The 27756-nt window shown below is 40.9% G+C and overlaps 2 protein-coding genes across 12 annotated transcripts in view; both read left to right on the top strand.

Moving 5' to 3' along the window:
* Positions 1-11662, top strand: part of mib1 (E3 ubiquitin-protein ligase mind bomb 1) — a 39546-nt gene extending 27884 nt beyond the window's left edge. For 4 of the 6 annotated variants that reach the window (XM_086986306.1, XM_086986305.1, XM_022803583.2 and 1 more), the window contains 14 exons: positions 3165-3578; positions 3757-3864; positions 4281-4515; positions 5311-5527; positions 5825-5929; positions 6169-6512; positions 6789-6884; positions 7102-7351; positions 7502-7851; positions 7972-8206; positions 8387-8695; positions 8938-9293; positions 9452-9742; positions 9924-11662. In XM_086986306.1, coding sequence (XP_086842432.1) covers positions 3307-3578; positions 3757-3864; positions 4281-4515; positions 5311-5527; positions 5825-5929; positions 6169-6512; positions 6789-6884; positions 7102-7351; positions 7502-7851; positions 7972-8206; positions 8387-8695; positions 8938-9293; positions 9452-9742; positions 9924-10307 — 3552 coding nt within the window. In that variant the 5' untranslated portion in view covers positions 3165-3306 and the 3' untranslated portion in view covers positions 10308-11662. Of the gene's footprint in view, positions 1-271; positions 454-3164; positions 3579-3756; positions 3865-4280; positions 4516-5269; positions 5528-5824; positions 5930-6168; positions 6513-6788; positions 6885-7101; positions 7352-7501; positions 7852-7971; positions 8207-8386; positions 8696-8937; positions 9294-9451; positions 9743-9923 lie in introns of those variants that run through there. The other 2 variants (XM_022803584.2, XM_086986307.1) reach the window with 2 other exon arrangements.
* A 1310-nt stretch (positions 11663-12972) lies between these two features.
* On the top strand, positions 12973-27153 carry LOC111249428 (uncharacterized). 6 transcript variants are annotated; one of them, XM_086987517.1, is made up of 6 exons: positions 15252-15421; positions 20713-20920; positions 22326-23172; positions 23435-23695; positions 23947-24330; positions 26786-27153. In XM_086987517.1, the coding sequence occupies exons 3-5, from the start codon at positions 23096-23098 to the stop codon at positions 24005-24007; spliced, it is 399 nt and encodes a 132-aa protein (XP_086843643.1). In that variant the 5' UTR covers positions 15252-15421; positions 20713-20920; positions 22326-23095; the 3' UTR covers positions 24008-24330; positions 26786-27153. The 6 variants fall into 6 exon arrangements, with proteins under 6 accessions (XP_086843644.1, XP_086843643.1, XP_086843642.1 ...); XM_086987518.1 differs by lacking the exons at positions 15252-15421; positions 20713-20920 and adding an exon at positions 12973-13116; XM_086987516.1 differs by lacking the exon at positions 20713-20920.
* Positions 27154-27756: the final 603 nt, after the last annotated feature.

The raw sequence follows: 27756 nt of genomic DNA, 5'->3' as shown, positions 1-27756 counted from the left end.
CAGGCTTATTTTAGCTATAAGCCGTCTAATATAAATAGACAAAGATTACGTGCTATTAGTAATATGGTGATTTGTTAAATATTTCGTTGTGATAAAAATACTGGGTATGATTTGCAGCCATACCAAAAGAAATGTTCGATCTTGCATAACGAGACCTGTTTGGGAGGGAAAGGTCAACGTGACTAACTTGTGTGTTGATGTCTGTGAAACTACTTTTAATTATGTCACCTGAGGGGGGGGGGGTAACGTGTACATCGGACGTCAGTTTAAGCTGAGCGTTCGATGCATAGTGGTAGAACTATCTATTCGTCGTAAGACGTCTCCCTAGGAGGCAGACTTCGTGCCATAGGTTGCTTTGTCACTCGTTTGATATTTTCCGTTTAAGCAAAATTTTTTTTTCAGGAAATCACAACTCATTTCAAAACCACACCGCATGTATAAGGAATTAAACTCGTAAGCACGTCAAAATTATTGTATCCTTGTTACCTCGTATAATATTTATGTGTTGCTCAATACAGCATTGGGTATCGCCGATAATTTTTTGCCTAATGTGATTTTGCTGATTAACAAAAGCTTCTTTTGCTTATCAATATTGGTGACTTAATCATTTACTTCTAATATAGTCGAAAACAACTCATTGTTATATTCCTTCCTCGTATACTCATCATTGGGTATATTCGGAGGAATTAGGTTACTATATTTGAATGGTGGAGGTGTAGCACGCACGGAATTCAATTTTTGTTTATTAATTGTACACCCAACATTCGCATAATACGTTAAAGTCGATAGCTTATAATTATCTATTTTCCGTGATATTTGGCAATATTTCAAAAATTCTTTTAAGGTAGGTGCATGTATAACAGAAACCTGTACTAGCTAATATATATTAGCAGAAAGTCCTACTTACCTGTTATGGGTCGATATCGTTTTCATCGAGTTCATGACCCATATTGAGCAAAAAATAGTAGTTTTTTAGTTCAACCTATTCATGGCTGTAATAAACCATATATTTTTCGTATGCTTTTTTTTGTTCCTAGACATGTAATTGAACTCAGATTTGTCATTGCTGGTCCCAACGAACAGCCTGCCTTTTCTGGTATTATATTTAACAGTTGCAGACGTACTTATTAGAATCTGATAGATTTTTTTTATAAAAAGTGAGTAATATCATACAACCAGGCTGACCTGATTCGTGTGTCGCGAGCAATGTGGCAAACAAAAGAATGATCTAAAATATCAACAGTCGTCAGCTCGGATATCTCAGCTATAAAATTCGAAGGTCAGTTATGGGATATGACCGGCTTCCAGCAAGCACCATAGGACCAATTTCTGAAGATGGCATTTTCTCAAGAAGAGTATAATGGTTGATTCTGTGGAATAGTAGATAAGGAATCGAACTGTACTACGACATGCAGAGGCCTAGCTTGGCTGCAGACTAGTGCTTAATTGTGGCATACTTCCAAGAGTTGTGTCCTAGTAGACTGCTCTTTCGCAATGTTGTCGGAAACTGACGAATGGCATGAACGATTATCTTCGCTATGATGATGCATAATATGTAACTTTGAGTAACCTGTACATTCCTAGCAATGACCGTGTTCTTTTTATAAACGCGGGTTATAATAGATTTTAGAGGCAGCAAATGAAGATAGCAAACAAAAATGCGTTAAGCGGCTTTTTATTTGAAGTTAGGCCGCGCAGCGCGTAACTTCAATGTTTCACGACGTTAGTCCGAATATAGGCATAGTTGGTTGTTCAGCCTAACTAGATGTAAAAGCTTTCGAAGTATCTTAATATTATAGCAGCTTATCATCGCCATCGACAGTTACGCTGTTATGAACTAATTAAGCTGCCTTATGATATACATTTACGTATATCAAAGAAAACTTGAAGGATCAGGAATGTCGCTTTTGTTTTCTTCGAATTATGCCATCTGGCTAACGCGCGAGACGGTTCATGTAGTAGTTGATGGTGTGGAGTTGACACGTCACTTCATTAGGGTTCTAAATTAACAGTGATAGTTGGCTTTGTGGAGTTTTGCTTGCGTTTTGTGGGCTTTGCATATGCTCATCGATCAAAAAATGTTTAAATGGTGTGAAAAACCTGTTATATTTATAATCGCTGGGTACCGTAAGTGCTATAATAAGAATTATACAGCTGTCAGCTTCAGAACCTGAAATTTCAATCTCTAGCTAGCGCTTTGTGATTTATTCTGTTCTCAACATCAAAATACTGTTAAATATTGTCGTTGACACTCCATTAATTGTCGAGGGTCTGTGTTGTCAATTTAAACTAAAAAAAAACCAACGGAAATTAAGATGACTAAGTTAGTTTAAAGAATCCGAAATGAAATCAACCCAAGACGAGGCTAATCATGAAAACTGACATGACCTTTTGCCCATCATGGCTTTTATCATGTGCTTTGTCAGTAAGCGGGTTTTATAAACGAATTGACATATACGAGTGCTACAGGTGCGCAGAAATATGATTGAAAAACGACCTGTGATTTTTGTTAACATCAGTTTTTATTATATCATTCCTAACTCTGTGACTACCTCAAATGTCTAATAATGAGTAAATGTAAATAGACTTCTTCCAATAATAGAGTTCCAAAATTTCGTGGCGATGCGGAAAATGCGTTCTGGCTCTAAGAGACTTTGCTTTACTTTTAAAAAATGTTGTTGATCTTTGTCAAAGATAATCAAATTTTGTTAGCATTAATTTTTGATTCAACATAGGTCCATGTGAAAAATGACTGGTTCAAAAGAGTACGCTACTTATGACAAAATTTTGTAACAACCAGTTTGAACGCCCTTGTAATTTCAGAGTGTGCTATCCCGCTTGTCGCCGTCGAACTTAATGCAAGCCTGAAGAATGGTGTAGATAAGTGCCTAATCAGGGATTTTGTACGATCACAAACCGAAATAATTTTTTATTTTTCTAACCAGAATTTCTTTCTTTCAATGTACCCGCTATCAGAATTTCAGCTAGCACGCCTTAACCTGTTAATTAGCTGCTATTCGATGTTTTGCGATGAAAATTCATTGTGTGTTTAGCCTACGACCGTTTATTAAAAGATTCCAATCTTGTTTCTCAAGTAATTTCCGCTTTCATTAGCCTACTCTAAATGTTGCAATATCCCGAGCTAACACGCTGTATCGCCATAGCTTCCAGGTAATTAGGGGTGCTAAAGGTCACAATTGGTCGCGCTGCCCTGAGCAGCGATCCAGTGGGCAGCAGTGAGTGACTGAGTGTTTGCCGAGTCTACCGGGCCGGCGTCCTGGCTAGGCAAGACGCTGCTTGTGGGGCATGTCGATGGGGATCACCGGCGCGCCGGGGCCTGTCAGCGGGCTGACGAACGAGCCTATGCCCGGAGGTGGCGGCGGTGTGAACGGTGGCGGCTGTGGCGGAAATTCACTCAGCGGAATGGTCGGTGGTGTGGGCGCTAGGGTGATGCGTGGACCTGGCTGGAAATGGGATAAACAAGATGGCGGAGAGGGTCATCTCGGTACAGTTAGACAGTTCGATTCGCCTGAGGAAGTTGTCGTTGTGTGGGATAATGGAACAGCTGCTAACTATAGGTAGGCTTAATTGAAGGCCAGGCTTGCTAACACCATGGAGGAGATATACAGGTCATATTAAATTAGTCAAAACTGGATCTTGACGTTCTCTCCTTTATGTTCATGTCAAAACCGATTTCACGCATATTCGCAGTTTATAAAATTCTCAGTTTTACTGTTTTCATTTTCATTTTGGTAGATGCTGCGGTACGTATGACCTTCGCGTAGTGGACAGTGCGCCGACAGGGGTAAAACACGATAATACAGTGTGTTCCGGCTGTGGTCAAGGTCCAATATATGGTATACGGTAGGTAGAACGTTTACTAGTTGCACACTCATAAGACACTTACCTATTTGACACACAGGATGCGTGTCTCACTGAGATTACATATTACAGTCAGAACTGATTCAGATTGGATTTGTGCAATTTAGCTGTGCACAATATAAAGTAAATGGTATTACACGTGAAAACGTTTAACTTAAGAACTGCTAAACATATCATGCATGTTTAAGAGTTCATCACTCACACGCAATATATTAATATTCCTGCAATATGTCCTATCTAATTTTGTGCGTCTTAGTTAGCCTATATGATTTGAACCGCAATTGAGCCCATCACATTACTACTCCATAATAGACAGAAAACGGAAGCTGTTTCTTATAATCCTATAAAGCAAAACAATAACAAGAAAATCTGACTGATGTTGTTAATAATTTTAATAGGTGGTCGTGTGCAGAATGTTCGTTGCTTGATCTGTGCTCTGTATGCTATCACGGTAATAAGCACCTGCTAGCGCACCGCTTCTATCGGGTAGCTACCCCATTCAGCGATAGGGTACTCTGCGAGGCACGCAAAAGATCCAAGAAAGTTTCACTAAGGGGCACCTTTCCCGGCGCTAGGGTCGTCCGTGGGGTCGACTGGCAATGGGACAATCAGGACGGGGCAAGAACAGGCAAAGTAAGTTGAATAACGTACTAAATATGTGCGTTAGCACAAGAATTATGTAAAAAACTACATGGCAAGCCCTGTCCGTAGTTCCGACTTCTCGCCCTTTATGCATCTATAGAATGTTACGAAGCTACACAACTTCTTGAAAGTTAAACGAAGTCTCACGATTTTAAATTTAACTGGATTTATTTCAAGAATATTTTTTTGTTACTTATTGTAAATACATTTTAGGATACGGAGATGTAAATGAAAAAAAAATTAAGAAATCAATGTAGGAAAATTTATCTTGGAGGATGTTCAATTAGTATTAAAATCCGATTGGTTATTCAGAACTTTAATCGTTTTCTATGAGAACGTTTTCTATCACACTCTTCTAAGAATTTTACTCGACGGCTTGTTTTCTTAAAATGAACAGCCCTCTGAATGTGCACGGCATCGGCCGTCTGCTAATCAAGTGTAGATTAGAGTAAAGAGAAATATACATTACATAGAATATCGTGTTTGAAATTGCCAAACTTTGATTTATGTCCATAGAGTTAAGTAACAAAATGCGTGAAACTTTATTTGTGTGGCTCTAATCTCGACAAGGGCCTTACTATACGAGAGTATCCGTGGATGATACTTACGGTTGTTAAATAAACCTTGTATCTTGCCATTTCATTTTTTACACAGAATACTTACATATTAAGATGCAAAAGTACACAATAAGGTCGTAGCGTTCTTAATCAGTATGTCAATTATTACGAAGACTTATTTGCATCAGCTTTTTTGGTTTGTTGCCACCCATCGGTGCTTGAAATGTAGGTAATTGAAATTCAGGATTGGAGCGTAACAACTCCGCGAAGTGCCGCGTCAGTTCAATGGGAGGCTACAGGTACGCGAAACATGTACCGCGTAGGATTCGAAGGCATGTCGGACCTGAAAGTCCTTACAGACGGCAAAGGAGGAAACGTCTACAGGGACCACCTGCCTGTCCTTGGCGAACATGGAAGCATGATATCTTCTACCGGTCAATTGCAATGTAAGCTAACATGAAATGAAATTCTTGTTAATGAATAAACGTATTTATCTCTAAAGTGCAGTGCAACTTTTAAGTACATGTTAATCAACTGCTAGATATATAAACTTAATGAGTCTGTATATAAATGAATGAACTACCTATCTCTATAGGTACGAGATAAATTTTCTAGTACATGTCAGCTTATGTCGATGTACTAAGAAACAAATATGTTGCTACAAGTAGAGCGTGTTAGATTTATCGTGCAGTTGCAAACATACGTGATTCGTCTTTCTCTCTTCTTACATTTTCACGTATCAGTGGGAGATATGGTGACAATCGAGTTAGACGTGCACCTCGTAAAAAGTCTCCAAGTCAATCACGGTGGCTGGGCTGACGGAATGCACGAAGCTTTGGGCACCACAGGTGAGAGTAATATTCTTGACGTTGATTTATTAGACTCTATTATAAGTGTAAATCTTAACCATTTGTTCTGATAATTTAAGGGCTTAGGTTGCATTTCTATGGCTTGCTTATGGTATTTAAATATAGGTAAAATGAAAAATCAATTACTTATCGGTCATCAACAGGTACAAATTAGTAGCAATTTGTCTTAATTCGTGTGCATTTGCTTACTGATCTAAAATTTTATTTTGTTTTGTCAGGAACTGTGATTGGTATAGACGAAGATAATGACGTTGTGGTAACGTATCCTTCTGGACGACGATGGACGTTCAATCCGTGCGTGTTGACCCGGCTATTACCTAGCAACAGAGTGCAAACAGGCGGCGCAGCTACGACATTTACAGTAAATCTGCTCAGTGATGGAAGCATTCCTGTCGCTGGTGGGTCGACAGCTGCTGGCGGCGGGTCACCAGACGAACTTCAACCAGGTGACTTAGTCCAAATCTGCGGTGATATTGATCGCTTGAAGGTGTTACAGGAAAGGCACGGCGAGTGGGCGGACGGAATGTTGCCCAGCGTTGGAAAAATCGGCAGAGTTCGACAGGTAGGCAGTAGGAAGTAACGCCCTTATTTTAAGCTTCCTAAGTTGTTTCATTCTAAAGCTAAAATCATTTAAAAGGTATTTCGTTTTCCACCTTTCGCACGCATATATTTATTTGTATCTATTCTGCCTACCAAGGAGTTGGTATATTATTTGCGTAGGAAACGCTAAATTGTATATTTAATCGCCACATGCTCGTTTCATGAAGACTTGTACTCGAATGTGCTATGGTACCAGCTCATTGAATTATATTCCTAATATTATTATATGATATTGCAGGTTTACGATGACGGCGATGTGAAGGTTGAAGTACGCGGGGAAGAATGGACTTTCAATCCACTTGCACTTACTAAAATTCGACCGGACTCGACAAAGGTACAGAATTAGCTCAGAGACCTTCAGGATATATAATATCATGTAATTCTGGCTAATAGTCCATACAATTCCAGAAGACGGAAACTATGCAATTGTAATGTGAAAAATTAAACGAAAGAAAGCACGAATATAAGGAGAATTATTCATAAGTGAAGGTTGGCCTACCTCAACTACAAGTGTAATAGTTTCCTTCTCTCGACCCCTGAATTGTTTGCAGGGTTCAGGTGATCGGCTCAGTGCTCTTCTGAAAAAACTGTTTGATAGCCACGCGTCAGGCGATGTTAACGAGGAATTGGTTCGATCTGCAGCATCGGGTGACGCCAACAAAGTTGAAGGCCTCCTTAAGCGGGATGCCAGTGTTAACGGTGTCTACGTTACACATACGGCCTTACAAGCGGCCTGCCAAAACGGACACCTCGATGTACTTCGACTCCTCGTGCGCTACGGTGCTGATGTTGAAATTGAAGGTGAGCTAGTTTTCTGGGAGAGTGAAACGCCTGTACGACAACAAATACGTTCATTTGATTTAACCTAACTAAATGTTTGTGCCTACATCCTGAAAACAAAGTTAATATGATTGGGTATTTTCTTTGTTCTTCCCTTCTTTTACTTATTAGACAAGGACGGTGACCGGGCAATACACCATGCTGCTTTCGGTGATGAACCCGAGGCAATCCGGTTATTGGCTCAAGCTGGCGCCGACCTAAACGCGCGGAATGCTCGACGTCAAACTCCACTTCACATTGCCGTCTACAAGGGTCACGTGAATTCGGTGCAACGCTTATTACAATTAGGGTGTCATCCGAGTCTACAGGACTGTGAAGGTGATACCCCGCTGCATGATGCGATCAGTAAACGACGTGAGGATATTATGAAACTTCTATTGCGCAGCGGCGCCGATGTGACACTCGCTAACAACAACGGCTTCAATGCCCTGCATCACGGTGCTCTTAGGGGCAATCCCCAGGTGGGTGTATCAAACTTGCATTACCATTTATTATACTTTAAAGTTTATACGACCTGCAAAAACAAAAAAAATATTCCTCTTTTATATGCCGCTTCCACTCGATTTACTTGTTTTTTGTAGGCGGTTCGTGTGTTATTGGAAAATCTTCCCCACCGATGGCGAGTAGATGACCAGAAAGATGATGGCTATACACCGTTGCATTTAGCAGCACTTAACAATCACCTACAAGTAGCTCAGCTTCTGATCGAATTAGGCGGAGCCCGGGTGGATCTACAGAACATCAACATGCAAACACCTCTACACCTCGCAGTTGAAAGACAACATCATGATATAGTTCGGCTGCTTGTCAATGCCGGTTCGTATAAATTTATTCTCGAAACAATTGCAAAAAAGCTCTGAGGACCAAATCAAACTCTCAAATTCTTTAACGAAAAAATCTTATGAGTTTTTAGAGGTATCCACAGGGTTATAAATTAATGAAAACAACTGCAAACGTTACACGATACTCGTTAGTCAACTTCTATGTGAATTTCAGGTACTAATCTAAATTTGATGGATAAAGATGGCGACACTGCGTTACACGAAGCTCTTAGGCACCACACGCTGTCGCAATTGAAACATCTTCAAGGCAGCTACTCCATGGGAGGCGCATCCACTAATACAGTAAACTCCAATATGGCTTCTGTGAACATGGCTAACATGGCAGGTGGAACCAACCAGGCCAGTATTGCAGACAAGCCAAATCAAGCGGCTTCCCCAACTGGGACTCTTTTGGGATCCCTTGAGATAGGAGATATTAGTGCTCAGATTGCCAAATTCCTTGTCGCCAATGGAGCAGACCTAAGTGAGTGACAATATGAATTGCTGCTTTGATGCTTGAATAACTTCAACTGTTAATTTATGTAAAAGTTATGGCTAGCTCTAAAGCATGCTTGATGCATAGCTTAGCAAACCGCAGTGGATACAAAAGTTGAAGCATATCTAGAGCATAATTGTTGTTCGCCATGCTACCACATTCCGCACACACGATGTAAAATTCAAATAGAATTTCCGTATCATTTGAAAGACGTTCTTCTTTTTTCGCAGCTATTCGAAATCAAAAACAGCAAACCCCATTGGACCTTTGTCCGGATCCAAATATGCGAAGCCTCCTCATCAAGAGCCAGCAACAACAGCAACAGACACAATTGCAACAGAATTCATTTGCGTCAGTGGGGTCTGTATCATCGTCGCAGGGTCCGAGCGAGGCACTGGCATCCCTCAGCATAGGAGCTCGCAATCAACAACAGATGTTATTCAGCACTCAGCAATCATCTATAAATCAGCCCGGTCCGGGAGGCCATCAGGCGCTCTTCTCGCACCCGCAGGCCATTTCGCGGCAGAAACTAAATTCAACAGCAAACTTTGGAGAAACCCGCACTTCCCTTGAAGACGAGTGCATGGTGAGAGAATGTGATATATATAACGGCATCTGTGGCGTGATTCCATCATTAAGTGATTGCTGGTTGACACCTTTTAAAGGTTAAAATGTATATATTATCAAATTGGTTAGATTAAAAGGACATGTGGATCTATTTTGTTCTTAATAACATCGTTATAGGTGTGTTCAGATCGTCCGTCGTGCATTATGTTCCTGCCGTGTGCGCATGTGGTTTCATGCGAGTCATGCGCTTCGCGCGTTAAAAAATGTCTCGAATGCAAAGCGGCGGTCCAACAGAGGGTCAAAATTGATGAGTGCGCTGTGTGTGCGGACAAATTGGCCGCTGTACAGTTCCACCCCTGTGGGCATGTATGCGCCTGTGAAGATTGCGCCGCTTTAATGAAAAAATGTGCAGAATGCCGACAGCATATTGAGCGAAAAACGGAGCTAAACCAGCCGCGTTCTCATGAGGTATGCCTTAGCGTCGTTTCTAACCTAGTCTTTTCCACGATAATTTATGCTATAGTGTTTTCGCTATGAATGAGCTTCACCATACCATACTATTGAATCGTTATAGGATCCATTTACAGATGTCATTCTGCTCCACAATCCATCTCCTCTTTTCCGTACATACCTTTACATCGTATTACAGATGCCGGACGGTGCGCGAAACAATAGTGCCCCGATGCGACCAGCCACGATTGAGTCGCTTGGCGTGAAAACGAAGGAAAACAATATCTCTTTTGGAACTTCTGTTATCCAACAGGGACAGTTACCGCAGCAGCAACAACAGCAGCTGCAAAACGTAGGGAACCCTACGCCATCGACTTCGCGATGTACTGAAGATGAAAATGATCGCTTGAAACAGCAGCTGAATGACATGCACGAGCGGTCGATTTGCCCTGTATGCCTTGATCGCTACAAGAATATGATCTTCCTTTGCGGCCATGCCACTTGTCAATATTGTGGTGATCGTCTTCTCGAATGTCCTATCTGTCGGAAGAAGGTCGAGCAACGAATTCTTCAGTATTTCTAAATAAATGACTCGGTTAGCAGTTGCCGACAACGAACAGGCATAATGGAAGAAAGACCTTATTATAAGCTATAGGTCAAAGTTATTTAGGTACTGGCAAAGGTCCGCTTTCCGTAGAGGCTGCTGAATATAAAACTATTTGTTCAGAGAATCAAAAGGGAAAGAGATATTGATTTTGACATTATAGAACTGGATCGCACATGACAGAGGCCAAATGTTTCGCCTTTTGTTATTGTTGCACGGGCAAATGATATATATATATATATATATAACGTGTATGGAAATTAACGAGTGCGCTGCCTGTAGGCTGCGAGGGGTATTACTGTAGCATTTAGGCAAAAAACGTGGTACCAATTTTGAAAAAGGAACCATCTGTGGTTCGATATCGTCATGAAAAGCTTATGTAAGAGGTGCGAAAATGCTCTAAAACGAATTTCCCTCACAAGCTTACTAACCGGTTGTGATCACCTTCAGATTTTTGAGAAACCTTAAGTTAGTAGGATTGGCGAATCGCACTATACGTATAGTCCCAACGCTTCTAAGAACCTAATCCTATTACCCAGCCCCATTCCCCTTCCCCTCCCCCTCCCCGGGTTTCGTTTGATAGTAGCATAACATCTACATATAACATTATAGACTGGGATATTACCATTGAATATGCAGCCATACCTTATTATTTCTAAACAGTATTAGTATCGATAATATTGAAAAACTATAATGAAATTTAGCTGGGATGAAGTGCATTGATCGACTTTTAACGTCTGTCTGGACAATCCGATTGCTGCCTGATTAGAGCACTTCATTAGTAAGGAAGTTTCGTTTTCTAGGAAAACTTCGACAAGGAAAGGTAATCCAAGATTGATTTAGATAATAATGTGAGCAATATTCACAAATAAAACCGATAATAAATAGCTAGTGCATAAACAATTTCAAATAAAACAAAACATCGTTCGCTACTAAAAGAAAAAAACAAACTAAACATATTACTGTGTATTCAAAAAAGGAACGGATTTTGAATCTAGCAGTGTGGTCCGATTTGCTAAACCTGACGAAAGACTCATATAACAAGTTAGCTGATATCGTCCAAAAATGCACGCACAGCTTTCCATGTGTCTGGTTAACCCGAACTGGACTACAATCTATGTACGTGTTCCTTTTATTATAGACGCAGAAATTATGCGGGTCTTCGGATACATTTACCATTTTGTTCCGCTACATGAAACAGTCCCTGTATAACTCTCTCTACGAAAAAAAGAATGAATTTGTTGCTAAAATGTGTACATGTATATAAAAAAATAGCGATAGAATGTAGTAAAGTTGAATAAAGGAATGTATATATGAATATATATATATAACTATACGAGGGGGTCATTAATGTAAAATCACTGTTGTTATGCTAGTCTTGTGGCTGTCATCATTGTTTTTGTTATTATTCTCTGAAAATTCTCATTCGTCTTTCGTGACATAAGATCATATTCAGCGAATCCTATGTGAATCACTTAATCATCAATAACAGTGTTTCAAATGATCTCGTTGTTCATAAGCACGGGATGGTTCTTATACCATCGTTACCATCATCATTATATCGTTTTCGGACTTACTTTAATCCATTTAGCCGCTGTCTTGCAACGTTCTCTCGATATGCTCTCTAAACAACTTATGTCTTATCCTTATCCTTTTTTGCCTAATATTTAACCAAATCATTGAGTGCAGGATTTTTTTCAGCTGACGACGCGTTATTTCAGCAACGCTGTTCAAGCCAGGTTTAGGTGTGAGAACCAGTGGAATTTTCACTGCCAATTTCAATACCAAAAAATATCAACCTAATCCACATTCTAGACGTCCCGTTATGTTCATCTGGTAATCATATTTCCTCCTTTTCTAATCTATTCAGAGTTGCCAATGCTGCTTACATGAAGGATTAACCGAATCTAGTGTTTAAAAAATCAGAATTTAGCATTACAAATAAACATAGGTCCAAACCCCTATCTTGTCGTAGCGGCCAAAGCCTTCTCAACCCCAACGCAATGGCCAATAGCGCATGTGGCACGGCAGGGCCTCGTTTCGAATAGATTATAAGTGAGGAGTGTATTTGTTCTTACGCGGGTCAAATGCAACTATTGAGTGAGCAGAAATTCGAATCTTATGAACCATTGAACTCCTGCTTTGAACCATGTCTACGTATGACCTAAACGCCCCTTAATCGCAAAGGTAAACGCATTAGTATTCGGATCTACTAGCTCATATTTAACGATGAATTGAACTTACATTATATATGCTTTATACATACAGCTTAAAAAACGAACTTGTGCCGTTCCGAAACAACACCACTGATACTATCAGGTCAAACTCACACTGCAGCTTTCTCACTGCAGAGTTAATTATTAGGTGTCCTATAAATAGATGCATGCATTATACGATATCGCGAGTGGAGATTGTTTGTTAATGATATCTCGAAGCACAAATGTCAATGGCCTTAACGATGCAACGGGCGCCGCTTGCTAATAGACTGCAAGATATCGGACATTTTACAAATTTATGCACGTATTAGCAGGCATCATATACAGGTTATTGAAGTATGTCGATACGTGTAATGGGAAGCACTGTCGACAAAGGGTGGCGCAGTGCCACCCCTTGAGCTCGATGTTTGATAAACGATGACGGATTACTTCAGGCAGGTAGCATAACGACAACTTAGCTCTACATAGTAGTGACTAGAGCATTACAGGTGAACAGGTGTTATGGAAACCTCCATAATGAAGTTAATCAATAATTAGGCAAACAGAAAATCGATCTGTAGTCGAGTTCTTCGGTAAGTCAGCATCGTAACATTATTGCAATATGATATTTATATCACTTAATATCGCAATGGGTGTCTTCACTCCTGAACCTCATGGCCGAACATTTGTCTAGTAATATTGTACATATTTATCGCTGGTCAGTGTTAGTTCAATCAAGACGTCTTTGCGACGGGTTGTGATTCGAAAACAGATCGCAAAAATGAATGCGCGAGTTTCCTGTTGCTTGTCAAAGAGAGCTTGCGTGTTCCTGTACAGGGTTACTTAGCATAAACTCTCTTAGTCCACGTTTAGATCCATGTCAGAGGTTTGTTTTGCATAGTTAATACTAAAATTTCTGATATTTTACGGTCGTAAGTGGCTAGCGATATCAGCCTTGGTAATGGTGCAGTGGTAACGTATCTGCCTTCTAAACTTAGGAACACATGGCCCCTTAAATTCGAGACGGGCGTAGAGGTATTTCGTTCAATGTTCAACTCAGCCGTTTGAAGCAATGTTTAATGTAGTAGTACCGGGCATAAAACTCGAAACATCTATTTAAACTCAGCAGGCTTTATTACACAAGGATGGATGCATAACCCGCTCATAAGCGTTAGCTAAGATTTTAAAAAAGTTAGATCTAAACAGTCTGAACCTGGAGGTCTTAGTTCTTCAGTGTATGAAATAGCTGTTTAAAATACATCAAATTCAACTTTATAGAAAAGGTATCTATAATGAAGCAGTAGATATTACCCAGAACTGTCGGATTATCTTAGGGGCTTTAAACATCCACACTGTCAAAAATATTGTGTTGACTGAGTGAAAAAAAAACCTTCACGAAGAATATTTATAAACAGGTACGGAATCATCAGGATGTTTGTCGCAGAGCTATAAAAAGACTGCATTCGTATGTGAGCGCTTAGAATATTATATTCTGCCTTAACAAAGGGTCTTTGCTAGATAAAAAATTCGACAAACGACAACCGATAACTAGAGTACACGCCAGAATAGACTGTGATAGCGCACGTATCGCGTTCCAGTATTTTTATCAATAGATAGTTACTAAGACAAACCGCCAACGGATATGCGCTTGGGTTTACAGAGAAAAATAGTTTTATTCGATAAATAGGATAAATTGTCCTGTCAGATGTTTTCCATTCGGTTCTAATTGCATTATTAGTGTATGAATGTGGGTACCCAAGTTCATTGAGTTCCACTAACCAGATTTCGTTTCGTGATGGCTGGGAGCCAGCCAGTCATCTGATGGAATGCTGGTTTCCAGGTAGCGATATCGGACGTAAAACATAAATCATTTCCCCTAATCAAAAAGCTTTTAGCTTCATTAACATCGATGTTTGTATAAGTAGCATCTGCGATTTTTTTTATAAAGTACATTTCTGGTACTGTACATTCCTTCGTTGCGTTACGCTGCAGACGGATGGTAGCACTGAAAATAGGCACTAAATCTTCTTACTTATTTACGTGCATCTTCCGCGATGCGTTACTGACACAACAACAAGATCGTGTTATTACTTCGTCAATTGAAATCATAACGATATACTAATCCATTCTACTTTGAGTGTTATGAGTTGTCCAGTACTGAGATAATGAACAATCAAGATCCATAGTTTGTCTATCTGCTGATGTTTATGTGTGCTTGCCTGGCGCGCTATTATACGCTGACTGACAGTATAACAGTAATAAAAAACTAAATAGAAAAGTCTTTATACCTTCTGCACTTGACATGGTAAGCTGGTAATGCTCTGACTAGGAAAACCGCATAATAATGTTTGCATTGTAATTGATATTTATGTATTTAGCCAGCATTTCTTTTGTCCAATTGACCTATGTTTGCTTGCTAACGAAACATTTCGGCCTGCTACATCTTTGAGAAATTACTGTTTATTAAATAACCGAGTTTACGAAAAATGTTGGTTTTTTTCTACTCCCCTCAAGCTCATATTCCGCTCGCTGACCCAATCTTCCACTTGCTAATCAGATGCTCTGTGTGTTAGATTTGATTTTTCGCGCGAAGCCCTATTCTAAAAATCATCGGTCTTGCTTGCTATATCATAATTAGGACATTGTTGTCGATCTACCAGCCTGTTGCTACACTTCTGCTTTTTTATTGTCGTCTGCCCAGCTTCTAGACGCCCCTTAGCCCATATATGGTTTCTGCTTGTCCTGCCTTTCCCACATAGACGTGGTCTTTCGTTAACGAGAGTGTGTTGCCTCTGGCGAATGCGCTCAGGCCGTCGCAGCCTGGCTAAGTGAACATAGTAGAACTCTGTCCACTACAGCGTCTATATTCTCTTGCTTGTATATTTACCTGCTTGGCAGGTTGGTCGATTATGACAAACAGCAAATGCACTGCTTGCATAACTTGTTTGCAACGTTAGCCTTAGTGTCTTCCTTGAGGGACCATAAACGAACCGTGACAGTTTTCGGGCAGCTGGGGATTCTAGGGCTGCTACCCTCCAAAAAGATGTGCACAGCAGAATGATCTCCGATGGCCCGTATCGGTAGATGTTATCTCCTATCGTCTTCGATCAGAGCCTTGGATATATGGTTGCCAGAGGAACGAATCTGAGTTTAGCACTGGACATAGTTGCTTGCTTTGCAGTGAACAGATAAAGCATCTGTATAGCCATTATGAACATTGTTACTCAGTGTCATGCAGATAACAACATTTGTATATGGTACACATATTATGACGATCCTCTGTGAGTGTTGTTACCAATACGTATAGCTAGTTACAGTAAGATTCACCTAATTTCGGTAGTGCCATCTTTATATTCGACTCAAGTAATCGATTACCTTGTGGGCCGCAACAGCCCTACTTAGAAGTGACACGGGGACTATCCTCCGCTAGTACACGTAAACTGCGTCCTGGATTGGTGCTTAAGGATACTTTAAAATCTTAGCCGACTGATCGTTTTTGCCCACAGGCGTTGTCATGGGGCAACAAATGCTCGCATAATTGTGCAGATATTAAACCGTTTAGGAGAACTAAGACAAATGTCTAATGCCATTAAGGTGTGTCAATTAGAACGCTAAAGGTACAGGCGCGAGTGGTACAAAGGCTAAAGGCATGTATATGAACAAAAAATTATGACATGATATCATTTTATCAGAAGTCTAACGAGGAGGAGACTTAGGGGAGAGAAAACTACCAGTACTAAGCCGGAAAGACATGACTAAAGGATGCGTGGCGGCGAGACCAAGCGCACGTACCCCATGGATCCCGCTTTAATGTACTGAGCGTCTCAAAAGCTGAAGGCTGCAAGGCGTCCTGCCGGCTAAAAGAAAAACCCACTTAGAACTGGCGGTTTAACTTGGTGTAGCATAAGTGCGAAAAGATATTCAACATTATATTAGCGGTTCGTTGTGAAAAAAGTGTTCATGTTTAGAAAAAAATTGTGCTACTGTGTTGAGAAGACCCTGTGTACCTCTCTATTTCAATTAACTTGCTTAGGCATACTACATGTTGTACAATAGTAGGGGCGCTAATTTAGTCATCAGAGTTTTTTAAGCAATCGTTAACAGTAGTTAACACTTGAGCGCATTCATCAAAAATGCAAAGCTACGAAAGGAGCTAGTTTGATGCGAACACTCACAAGGTCTCTTAACAAATAAAGGTTCAAAACGGTCAGAATTATGCAAAAATCACGATACTTACAGTGAGAACGACATACATACCATCAGATTGGATGGAATTATATCGTTATCGACGAACGGTATTGATCTCAGTGTATTTATCTCTTTACGTATAAATATTAGTAGCTGTATTGAGCCTATATTGGAGCACCGTATGAGGCAGCCAGCCAGCCTCTCCAGGCCTGATTATGCAAGGTCATGCCAGCTGAGTTCACAATCAGCCGGGTGGTCTGAGGCATTCTGCCAAGATAGCAAGCAAATGAGACAGGGGTAGATAAACGACTCTGATAGATATTTTGTATATTGAAGTGTGATAAACTCGATCCGAAGCAGTATAACTGTTCGCTTGCATTTGGAATTGAACGCAGGCTGATCTTTAGGAAACTTTCAATTCTATTTCAAGCGACAACTATATTAGCGCATGTTTCCTCTTGTCACTATGATGTTCACTAGCTTAACGATGACTCTCGCACAAAGTCGAGAACGACCTTTTTGAGCTTTACGGACAACATTCCGGGAGCTAACAAAGTGAACGTCAAAAACAACGTGTGGTAGAAATTCGGTAGTTTTCAACGGAACTTTGAGTTCTGTTTACAGACCGATCTGGTGTATTCTTTTTCTCTTCTTTACTTTCACTTTTCCCAGGTCGCAAGACGTTAGATGATTGTATGATGAGGTCCAAACAAGGCCATAAGAGATCATCTAAATAACGTTCATAGAGAACATCTAAAGAAGTGCCTGTACCTTCCACCCCGATAATAGATGCCATTTTTAATTAATTGACAAAAAAGCAATAGTTGGGATTTTGTATAAAAAAAAAAAAAAAAAACGCAGCAGAAATCAGTGTCCTGCATCTGGGTTTTGTTTTGACTTATTTTGCTACTGCCATCGATAAATACGATAGAATGGGGACATCAGCATGCGAAAGCTCTATCATGAATAGGAAGAACTTTCGAGGGAGCCATAGCTGGGGACGGAAACAAACCAGTTCCACGCAATAAGTATATCCGAGCGTTTCTGCCCGGTTGTACGTTTTAGTTATCAATACACGTATCGTCGTCCATATCGCCCTGATTGCCGTCGGTATTTGTGTAGACGCAACAAACACATAATTTACGAACAAATTCACTATTTGCATCTAGCAATTGTGCTCACATATTTCCCTTGGCAGGCCATTACGTCAATAGATTTTGGAGATCCTGCTAGAGCTACAGCCATTTGGTCCCCATATTCTCCCATACTTGGCATTCCGTTATCGACACCTAAAAGTTGAAACTAACTTTTAGGTGTCGATAACGGAGTTTCTGCTGGATAATTTTCCATTGTTTTTGCATGGTGAATCACTTGCAGTCGCATCCTGCCTCTGTGCGCTAGGCCTGTAACTACAATAACGACGGCCCGTGGACGAACTCAAGTGCAAGGCTTCAAAGTTGCAACTTTGAAAGCCTAGCAGCTTAGAACGTTTTATTTTTCACAAAACTCTACACAGTTAGATCAGAATCTGACCTCTGATAATGCAACGCAGCGCCATGCTAATGAAAACGCGTACATTTCTGCCGAATGAAAAGCTGTTGCTGTTGATGCCAGCCGAAACCTGTCTTAATGAATAGAATATAATGTACTGTTTGCTCCATACACGTACAAATAAAGGCAGCTCAGAAAGTGTCTCGTTCCTGCGTCACAGTCGTAATCGCGGTAGCAGGACCATCAGAGGTGGGGACACACGGCCGAAGAAAAAGCGCCGCTCAGCGCTAGCAGAGGGACAGGGATATCTGGACAATTTTTCTTTGTCTTTATTTGTTTTAATTTTGTCTTAATTACGCTGTATGCCTGTCGTATAAAACTGTTGAGTGAAGACAGCCAATTAATGTGGGCCTACTTTGAGTGGTTAGTGCACCTTGCTCTGGTTCGATGATGGTGCTTTCGCTACGACCTATCAAAACAATTAAGCAAAAGCGTGCAAGGCTCTACGATGTGTTTTCTGTGTGGTGTACATGTTCACAGTACCCGACTCACTGTTATAATAGAAACGGAACGACAACGAAACTCTTTTAAGGATTTGCGAGCCAAGGACCAATCATAACAGAGGAAATGACTTGATAGCCATTTTTTATACTGAGAACCAAGAAACCTGTACAGTTTTGCCTTGGGTGATGTGATAGACGCAGCATGTATCAGTGGCAGTGATTGAAATCCAAAGTCGTTTTTTTTTGTTTTTTTGTAGTGAAAAAGGAACATTTTTTGATGCTTCATTTGGAAAACACAAAGTAAAGAGAATCTAGAGCGTAATTATTTCTGCAATATGTTGACATCTATGCTTCACAAGTGCCCGAATGGAGTCTGTCGTGAGATATCATAAACGTTGGTACAAATGAGACTGAGCCCCACTCTGACCCAGGTTTAGTGCTTGTGTGTAGCTTTGAGGTACGTTACCTGGTAGAATTCCGGAAACAACTGAGCTAACCAGGTTTGAACGCTCTTAAATTAAACAAGCTTGTCCAAAAACCTAGTAAACGCGCCGGGCTACTTACTAGATTTGCTTACAAATCAATGGTCAGATGCATATTGTGATTTGATGTACTAGCTCTATGTGTATAAATGCTACCTACATTGTACTTTTTAAAAAGACACATTTGAATTATTGAGATACCAGGTTATGCTTGCTATTTTAAAAAAATTTTGTGTTTAACTAGCTGCATTTAAAAATTTTAAAAACGTAACTCATTTAAGAAGCGAGCACAAGATAGCAGTTCCTTAATTAATGCTCTACATTCAAAATCACAAGAGCGGCTTGTGTATATCAGATGTTCGATTGCCGTCATTCTTGTTGATCACTAGTTTGTAAAAACTAGTCCTTAATCATACTAGAACTAACTTCACGTATCATTCTAACCAAATATGGATAGAAGCACCGTACCTAATGAAGAGCTATAATTTTTTATTCGTTTTTGGTCTAACATGATGTTACTCTCCGATCTCAAGATGTTCATTATTGGCCCTAATAACTTCAACACAATTAAATTTTAAATGCAGCCTCTTTTCAAAACCATTTTTATATAATTTATTCTCACGGATTCGTCTTCACCGTCATCTCTGGGAAGATACGCACTGCAATGCTCTCCTACGTCCTGCGCGCTTTCAACCATGTTCTTCTCTTCCACTTAGCGCTATATGCTCTTTGCGTATAGCCTCTGCGAACGTAGTCAGTGTCGCTCCCAGGAAGTCATGGCCTTTTTCAGTAAACTCTCGTAAGCGAAAATTTCAATCTTTTGTATACACACATGCGGCTCAGCTTCTTTCCCCCTACATTGAGTTGCGAATAGGGAATTGAGACCCTGTCCTAACTGCATCGCGAAGGCCAACAAAGAGTCGGCTGACTTGCCTTGTCCTCTAGAATGAGGTTGCTCTTCTCTTACCATTCTACATCCGAACTATCGCCTGCTGAGCCAAAAGCTCATGTTTTCCGTACACCTCAATAGAAAAAGATCTCCTTTATGATGTCCTCCTCCCACCGTATGCCCAAGTACTCCACATTCCTCTCACAATACCACGTTTTTTTTAGTGGGTTTATTGTTTTTGTTCGCTGGCTCAGTACCCCTTGAATTTCCGGCGCGGTCGTGCCTTGACCTCAGCTATACCGTCTCATCGAAGTTAGTGCCTGCCATGGTATGCCATCATAGCTGTCCTTCACTGTTCGCTTACATACCACCTTGCTCCTCGAACTATATTCGTTGCGAGACAAGACACATGCCCTTTGCGCCCGAAATTGTCCGGAATGAATATTTGAAAGAAAAAGCACTACGACATTTGAAGTTACTTACCGTAATTAATGAATGTTGTCAGAAACGGTTTAATCGTATTTGAAAATGAGCTTCAGAACATGGACGATATGTTGGCTATTGTACAGGCTGCTACAAAGGTTACTGGATGCTCACACATCTGATTCGGTTCTTTTGCGACCATTTTGTGGACAGATTATATTGAGTGTTGCTTCTGGTCAGACATGAATCTAGTGGGGTATTCGTGAATTAGTGGCCATTCTGAGTAAAGTGCACGTAGAAGTTCGACTGTTATGTACTGCGTCCTTTTATCAAGTATCTTAATTGGACAGAAGGTCATGAATGAAAGTGTTCGAATACTCGCTTATAATGTATAATTACATACGACGGTTAAATTTCAAATGTAAGTTGATTTAATTCTTGAGAACATATCGACAACAATACAATTTGAGTAGGCCGTGAGCGCCCTTTCTAAAGATTGAAATCCTTTCCCAGTGCCAAATTCCACTTACTTAATTATACGAAACGCAAATAAGGCCACCTCTAGCTCACCAAAGCTTAGTATTAATCTCAAACAGTTACAATGGCGTTAATCTATGTAGTATAATGTAATTTCAGTCTATAACGTACGCTGCGCATATTCTGATCTACTTCTTAGTAACTGGTACCAAAATAATGAAATATAACTTTTGTTCCCCTGGGTTCGGTGATGAAACATGTTGATAATTATACCTCCTATTACTGTGCCCGCCTGCTCGCACTCCTGTAATAGATTGGTCCATAATTAGTAGTCCATGTTCACGATCATCATTAGCCTGCATCCAAACGACTGATGATCTGAATGCACCCATGTGTGGCACCCAAGTTCACAGTGAAATGTAAATACTCGTCGCGGCCAACGTTATACTATGTAAACATTTTCGCTCACCTCGTATCCGCTGTCTCTTCACTAATCTCTGGTTTGTTAACTGTCCCTGGCTTTTGCGCGCATGCGTATCCGAGAACCGAAAATGTCACTTATGACTATTAACTGTAGGAAAACGTTTCGTGTGTACGATAACTATTAGCGTACGGACTCACAGCGGTGACCTCGTCATGTCGAGGAAATTTGTTTTATTTTATAGTTATTATTCAACTGTATAATTCTGGCGTGTGAACAGCAATAACAATTTGTCCCCTTAGAACCCAAACCCACACATTCCCTGCATCTTCCAAATCTGTTCCATTACGAAGCCGCCGTTCATTGTTAAATTTCACTGCACATACAGACAACTATGAAACGTACACTAATGCAACTGTGACAAATGGCGTAGTGTTTACATAAAACGAATCTGCATTGATTTTTTCCATTTCGATCATCGCGTACAATTGACCGCTCGATTCGTTGGAAGCGGCCGTGTTGGACCTGATGTCGCAGTCGACATTAGCTCCACCGACCCGAACTGGAAACGTTCAGGTGGCTACCAGAGGGAGACACTGTCGATTTAGCGACTTAGCCGAAAATATATAGTAGCTAACTAGAGTTCGATTTGTAACTGTGGAGTTACGAGTCGCCTCGTATCGAAACCGATTGTCATCAGATCAGCCAATTCAGCCAGAGAGGCTCGTATGTTTCCAGCGTACTCAGATTCCAAAATGCATACTTTCTGGTCTAATTACATTATCTAAAAACAACGCTATATTTCTATTGCACATTTGCTAAGCTCGACTCTAGATCGTGGCAGCTCAGGCGGCGACGGCGGGACAAACATTGCCATGATGTAATTGTTCCTGGCTTTCATCAGTCCGATTTTCATTTGTCTTTCCAGGTAACTACTGCATTGCGGCCTGGGTCTTCGTAGCCCCTTGCACTTTTGTGGCACGTCCAGCAAAGTCAGAAACTTGAAATAGCTGCCGATTGAATACTGCGCGTGTCATTTTCGCTGTCTGCGCCACCGCTACGTTTCAAATTAGCGATTGCCGGTGGTGCCTGAACGTTTCACGAGGCGAGTCTGTCCCTACTGTGCCCCTGTACTAGTGATCTTTTACTGTGCAGTCCTACGCGGATAGTCCTGTAATTTATATTGGAGGCTGCTTTCTGACCGACGTCTGCTCCGATCGTGATGGACCAGGCAAGACAGTCTCCATGCTTTTGACGACCGGTTGCTAGACAACAGAAATAGAGGCGGATCAGCTTGAATATATGGGCATTCGCATATAGATATTCATATACGAAAGTGTAAATTTCGGCGACCGCCAATCAAACGAAAAAGTACGGACCTTTTTCACAACTCGCCGAAGGGTGGCGGGGACCAGTTATGCTGGAGAGGGTCGGTCGATTGCCCGACGACGGAAGCTCATGCGTTGACCTCTGAAGAGCGACGTGTGTATTCTTATATACTATTAGGTTACTGGATTGACAAAACCTTGCGATCAAGAGACGTAGCACCCTCCGCATGTGATGCAGAAGCAGTTTGGTAAAGGAAGCGGAGTAAACTTTGCTTGCCCAGCAGAATTTAGATCTGACTTTGTGAAGGTTTCGACGCGTCGAACACTGCTACAATACTGAGTTCGATAAGACCTATACTGGTAAAAGATCATGCTTTCGACAGACTCTGTTCATTTCAGTCCGTCAAGCGACGAAAACGATGCAAATGAGTCTTACTACACAGTCGGGTAAGTACAGTGACCACATCGGTAATATTATCCAGAAAAAGGCAGATGAAAGTAGGTACGCATACGACACAAGCAGAACAAGAGCACGTTCTTCATTAGGAAAATGAGCTAGCTTGTGATTTAAAGAGTACCTATTTTAACTTACATGCACTTTATTTTTTGTCTAAGAGGTCTATTTATTCTGGCTGTAAACTTATCATTCTACTTAATTGTAACTTTATGTTTGCCTTATCGATGCGCTTTTGTGGCTTGTTACTTTTAGGGTAGACGTGGTGCACTCTCCGACTCGAAAAAACTTCCCTTCTCTTTCGAACGACAATAACAGAAATTTCTTAGAAGAGGTCCCTGAGATAATCGGTCCACCGACTGAGTACGCGAGCCCCTCACAGACATCGATCCCCACGCCATCGCCTTATTGGCTTTGTAGATTTGATATCGATAAAGCCGTTATGAGCAATACCGAATTCACGCGATTACAGGATCCAAGGCGTGAGTTTGTTCGGTGCATTTATTACCTTTATAAGTAAGCAGTTTGTTTGTACCAAATGAGATAGCCAGTGATTCGAATAAAATGGACCACAATAGTTTGTCGCCTGTTTCTACATGATTTCAAAGAACCGCCTAAGTTTGCTTAACAGTATATGTTGTTCTAAAGCTGAAATGATAAACGGAATGATCCGTAAAGGCGGCCTTATTGATTCTCGAAGCAGCAGTAGCTTACACAACCAATCGAAAGGGATGCATCAGTACAACGTCAACTATTTATCCCATCAGTTACAGTGAGCAGGCATTCGAACGTACCGTTTGGCTTTTAGCGTCTGCGAGGATGCGCTGATACTCAAGAACGCACCCATCACGCTCGCGCAGCTTCCTCGGCTGACAATGGCACTGTAGCTTCATTTTCTAGCCGCTTATCCGACTCTAAAAGACGTTCCCACTGCTAGGACGAATGAGGTGCCGCAATCACCTAACGCCCCCGATCAGAACTGCCAAAGAAAGGAAATCGTTCAAAGGAAATTGCCGAACCTTTTTTGTCCTCTCTAAGAACCGTAAGGTGACTTTGAAGGCGAGGGGAACCGAGGCACGGCAGAAGGGGGAATGCGGTGCAAAAACCGATCTAGCTCATCTTTGCGTGCTCCATTCACCCGGCTCGATTCGGTAGGTTACCTTGATGCTATCAACCAATGCAACTTATGAAGCCATCATATTAGAATTTCTATTAGATACTGAGCTCATGGATTGATTGCACAGGGTGTTTCGTAGGGGTAACAGTTTTCAGAACCAGTCATATGCTTACGACTGTCCAGCAGATGTATGATAGATATCGACTCCAAAGCATCGTTACAGGAGAAGCGACGATATCTGCCGTATTCCGAGCAGCCTCGAATGATGCTTTTGAAAAGTTCAAGATTTGTCATCATTAGAATCAAAAATAATCGCGACGTAATTAAGGTGAACCGTGATATAGCATACCAAAAGCATGGCAATTGAAATTTTTCTAAATTTACCTTATGTCAAACACTCAGAAGTTCCGCAAAGTTCAGCGCAGACTCTATACCACTCTTCCATAGAAGTATTGACTATCGGATGATCTTAATTCACTTGAGATCAACTGGTCGACCGCCGCGGTTGCTCAGTCTACAATCAAACAAGATTTATCTGCGAATTACTGACTTCAAAACGGCTTCATCCGACTTGTAGTAACTTCTACTCACTATTCCGGCATTATTCTTGAACTTGTATTTTCTTGTGGTCCTTCATTGAAACCACGATCAGGCCTTCTGTTTTTGTTGGATAGGGCATATCATCACATTTGACACTATATTTTATATTGGACACACAAACCGACAAGGGAATACAGTCAAGGTTTCACAACTCGATCTCATAGGCCCGCGGCCTATTTTTAATGATTGCGATCGTGTAAATGGGATGCGTATGAAATTTATTTAGTTTGTTTTTCACTGTCACCCCACGTTCGTGTGACAGACACGTAATCTTACATCGGATGCTATTGCATCATCTCTAGAGCGTTTTAGCATCTAAGCTCATGAAACTGTCTAACCGAATCTCATTTAGACTTCTTTTCAGTCTTTTCTTTCTAATATGAAAAGGCCATATGTCAGTGCCCATTTTCAGATCAACTCGCGTCGCTTTAGACAAAACTAACGTATTAGTTTTAAGTTCTGGTGATGGTTGGGACGATAGTGTTGATGATATTGTAAGTCTGCTTTGCATAAATCACGTGCTCGATTTTGGAGATCCGCCAAAAGTACTTGACGGAGACCTTTTTCACAGGGAAGTATTTTCAAAGTAAAGGGAAAGAGCGAGCCGAGGGAATGCACGTAGAAGTGACGTGTCTACTAGGCCGAGCGTGACTACCTTTCAGCTTGCGTAGTCATGTTCTAGGAGATTCCAGACGTAGAAGCTGTAAGACGCTTTAGGACAAGCCCCAAAATACTTGTCAACATACGGTATATTTCTATCACACGGGACCGAATTTTTTAAGCCATGGAAGAGGTTAATAGCCAAGTGTAATTACACTCAAGACAGAATGCCAGACATTTTCTATACTTATGCTCTCAAGTTAAGTTTTAATAATACCGAATAAGTCCTTAACCTTTCCTGCCAGAGCAATTATAGCAAACCAATTGTGTTGTACATGTTCTTTCCTGCGTGAATAGTAGTGCTTTGCAAATAAGGTTATATAATTCAATTCGATGATCCATTGTTGAATGATCAACTGTCGTTTTCGCCAGGGGTGCGGGCAGTTCCGGATGTTTTGGTCGCTGTAAGATCAGCCTGACGATCACGCTAAGCAGGCCTAGTAGGTGTGACTCGTGCCTAGCACTAGTTCATGCTATTCTACGAGTAAACATGTCACGTTTGAAAGCAAGGAGAGGTCAGAGGCGTGTCAGTTGGTAAATGCATGGGGAAACATGTTCTGGAAAGCATTTTTAGCATCTTGAAGAATGTTGCACTTAGGCTAAATAACCAAAATGAAATTCCACTGCAGCACACGCGAGGCCTGGCTGTAGGCTCATAATCGTCCAGCGACGTGCATGAAACCGTGTATCACTTTTACGTATAGTAAGAACCTCGTAGGATAAATAATTATATCAGTGGCAGATCTATAAAATCAAAAAAAAAAAACATACAGTACGGACAAATCGCTTAGTGCGTTAAATCACAAACGAGACTTTAAGGTCGTAATGCATAGCTTGACCCACTTCAGTGTTTTCACTTCAGGAAAAAATTGTACATTCTGATGGTGTCGCTGAGCCTGGTGACGATCCTTGAGGCTCCCCCAAATGTTGCCTTTTTCCCTGAGGTACTCGAACGATGCGAGTTGCTCATGCTTAATATTATCTGCGACGCCTTTTTCGCCATTGACATTTTTTTAAACTTTTCGACAGGTAAAAACAACATTAGGAAAAACGGCTAAGTTCGCGGCGAATGATAAAAGAAAAACAAACGGATTGCAATGTACGATATTTTTCTTAATAACACATCTTGCTGTGTGAATTGATGTATGCCTGTTACAGTTTGTTAATTAGTCGTGATTGATTTTGTTAAGTTCATAATCTTCTCTGGCATTTAATTGCTTTTGTTACAGGGTACCATGAAAAGGGTTGTGTGCTACGTCTAATCGAGATGAAATCGGGCAAGATCAGGAGGCGTATCTTAAAGGGTAGTTTGGAACCGACCTTATTTCTACGGTGCCATTTGATTATTCCGTACTTGTTTTTTCTTACAAACCGCTACATGTAAGTTCATTGAAATATAAGTTTTGCAACTTGTGAACAACGCAGGTAATTAGGCATTTAAACATTTCTGTGCTTCCGCGCATTAATTAAGTGCATCATAGATAGAAGGATGGGCCATCTGCGGATATTTTCACGTGCCAGCGCGTCAATAATTATAGTTAAGTTTGTACGTGTCAAACGTTTCTTATTAATAAACTATATATGCCTACCTCTCTTATATGAACCCTCAGGAGGGATTCGGCCATTTTTTTAATTATGATTATTATTGTGAGTGTTACCCTTGTTATTATCATATATATATCATATATATATATATATATATAGACTTATACCTGTGTTTAATGGGCCTTAGCAATCGCTTCTAATTAGTCACCAAAGTGGGCTAATTTCGATTTCAAGGGGTAGAGCATAGCCATATGCTTCACTTTTGCAGCCCTCGCTGTTCCACATCATGGTAAACTCATTCAGGTTGTCAAATTTTTGGCCCTGTTCCGAATATTTCGAATCTGTCATCTGTACCGGTATTTGCCACGCTGTCAGCAAGCGTTCTGCCCCTCTCATCACTGAAGGTACATTCGACTGGTCAATCTCGCCATCTGTATGGTTATCGTAGCTCACTGGAGGGGTTGTGTGCATTTTCTCGTTAATTACTGTTTCGGCTTTCCACAGATCTGTTGGATTTCTCTAAATGGGCCCGAGGCAAGAGGGAGCAAGGCTTTTGCAATTGAATAAATTCGACGAAAGACAGATCCTCAGATTCTTACTGTCGACTTTAGTAGCGTTGTCCACCAATTTCTATCTGCGTGGCTTTCTTGCCCTT

This window comes from Varroa destructor, unplaced genomic scaffold (assembly GCF_002443255.2).
Source record: "Varroa destructor unplaced genomic scaffold, Vdes_3.0 BEIS01000004.1, whole genome shotgun sequence".
In the NCBI taxonomy this organism is placed as follows: Eukaryota; Metazoa; Arthropoda; class Arachnida; order Mesostigmata; family Varroidae; genus Varroa; species Varroa destructor.
Note: the sequence above shows the minus strand (reverse complement) of the source record. Positions and strands in the feature narration are given on the sequence as shown.

Bases quoted from the DNA above. Each gene is read 5' to 3' on its own strand.
- LOC111249428 (XM_086987518.1), top strand. From the start codon at position 23,096: ATGCTTTCGACAGACTCTGTTCATTTCAGTCCGTCAAGCGACGAAAAC. The intron at 23,173-23,434 runs GTAAGTACAGTG...TGTTACTTTTAG, and splicing joins GAGTCTTACTACACAGTCGG to GGTAGACGTGGTGCACTCTC. The intron at 23,696-23,946 runs GTAAGCAGTTTG...TTATCCCATCAG, and splicing joins TGCATTTATTACCTTTATAA to TTACAGTGAGCAGGCATTCG.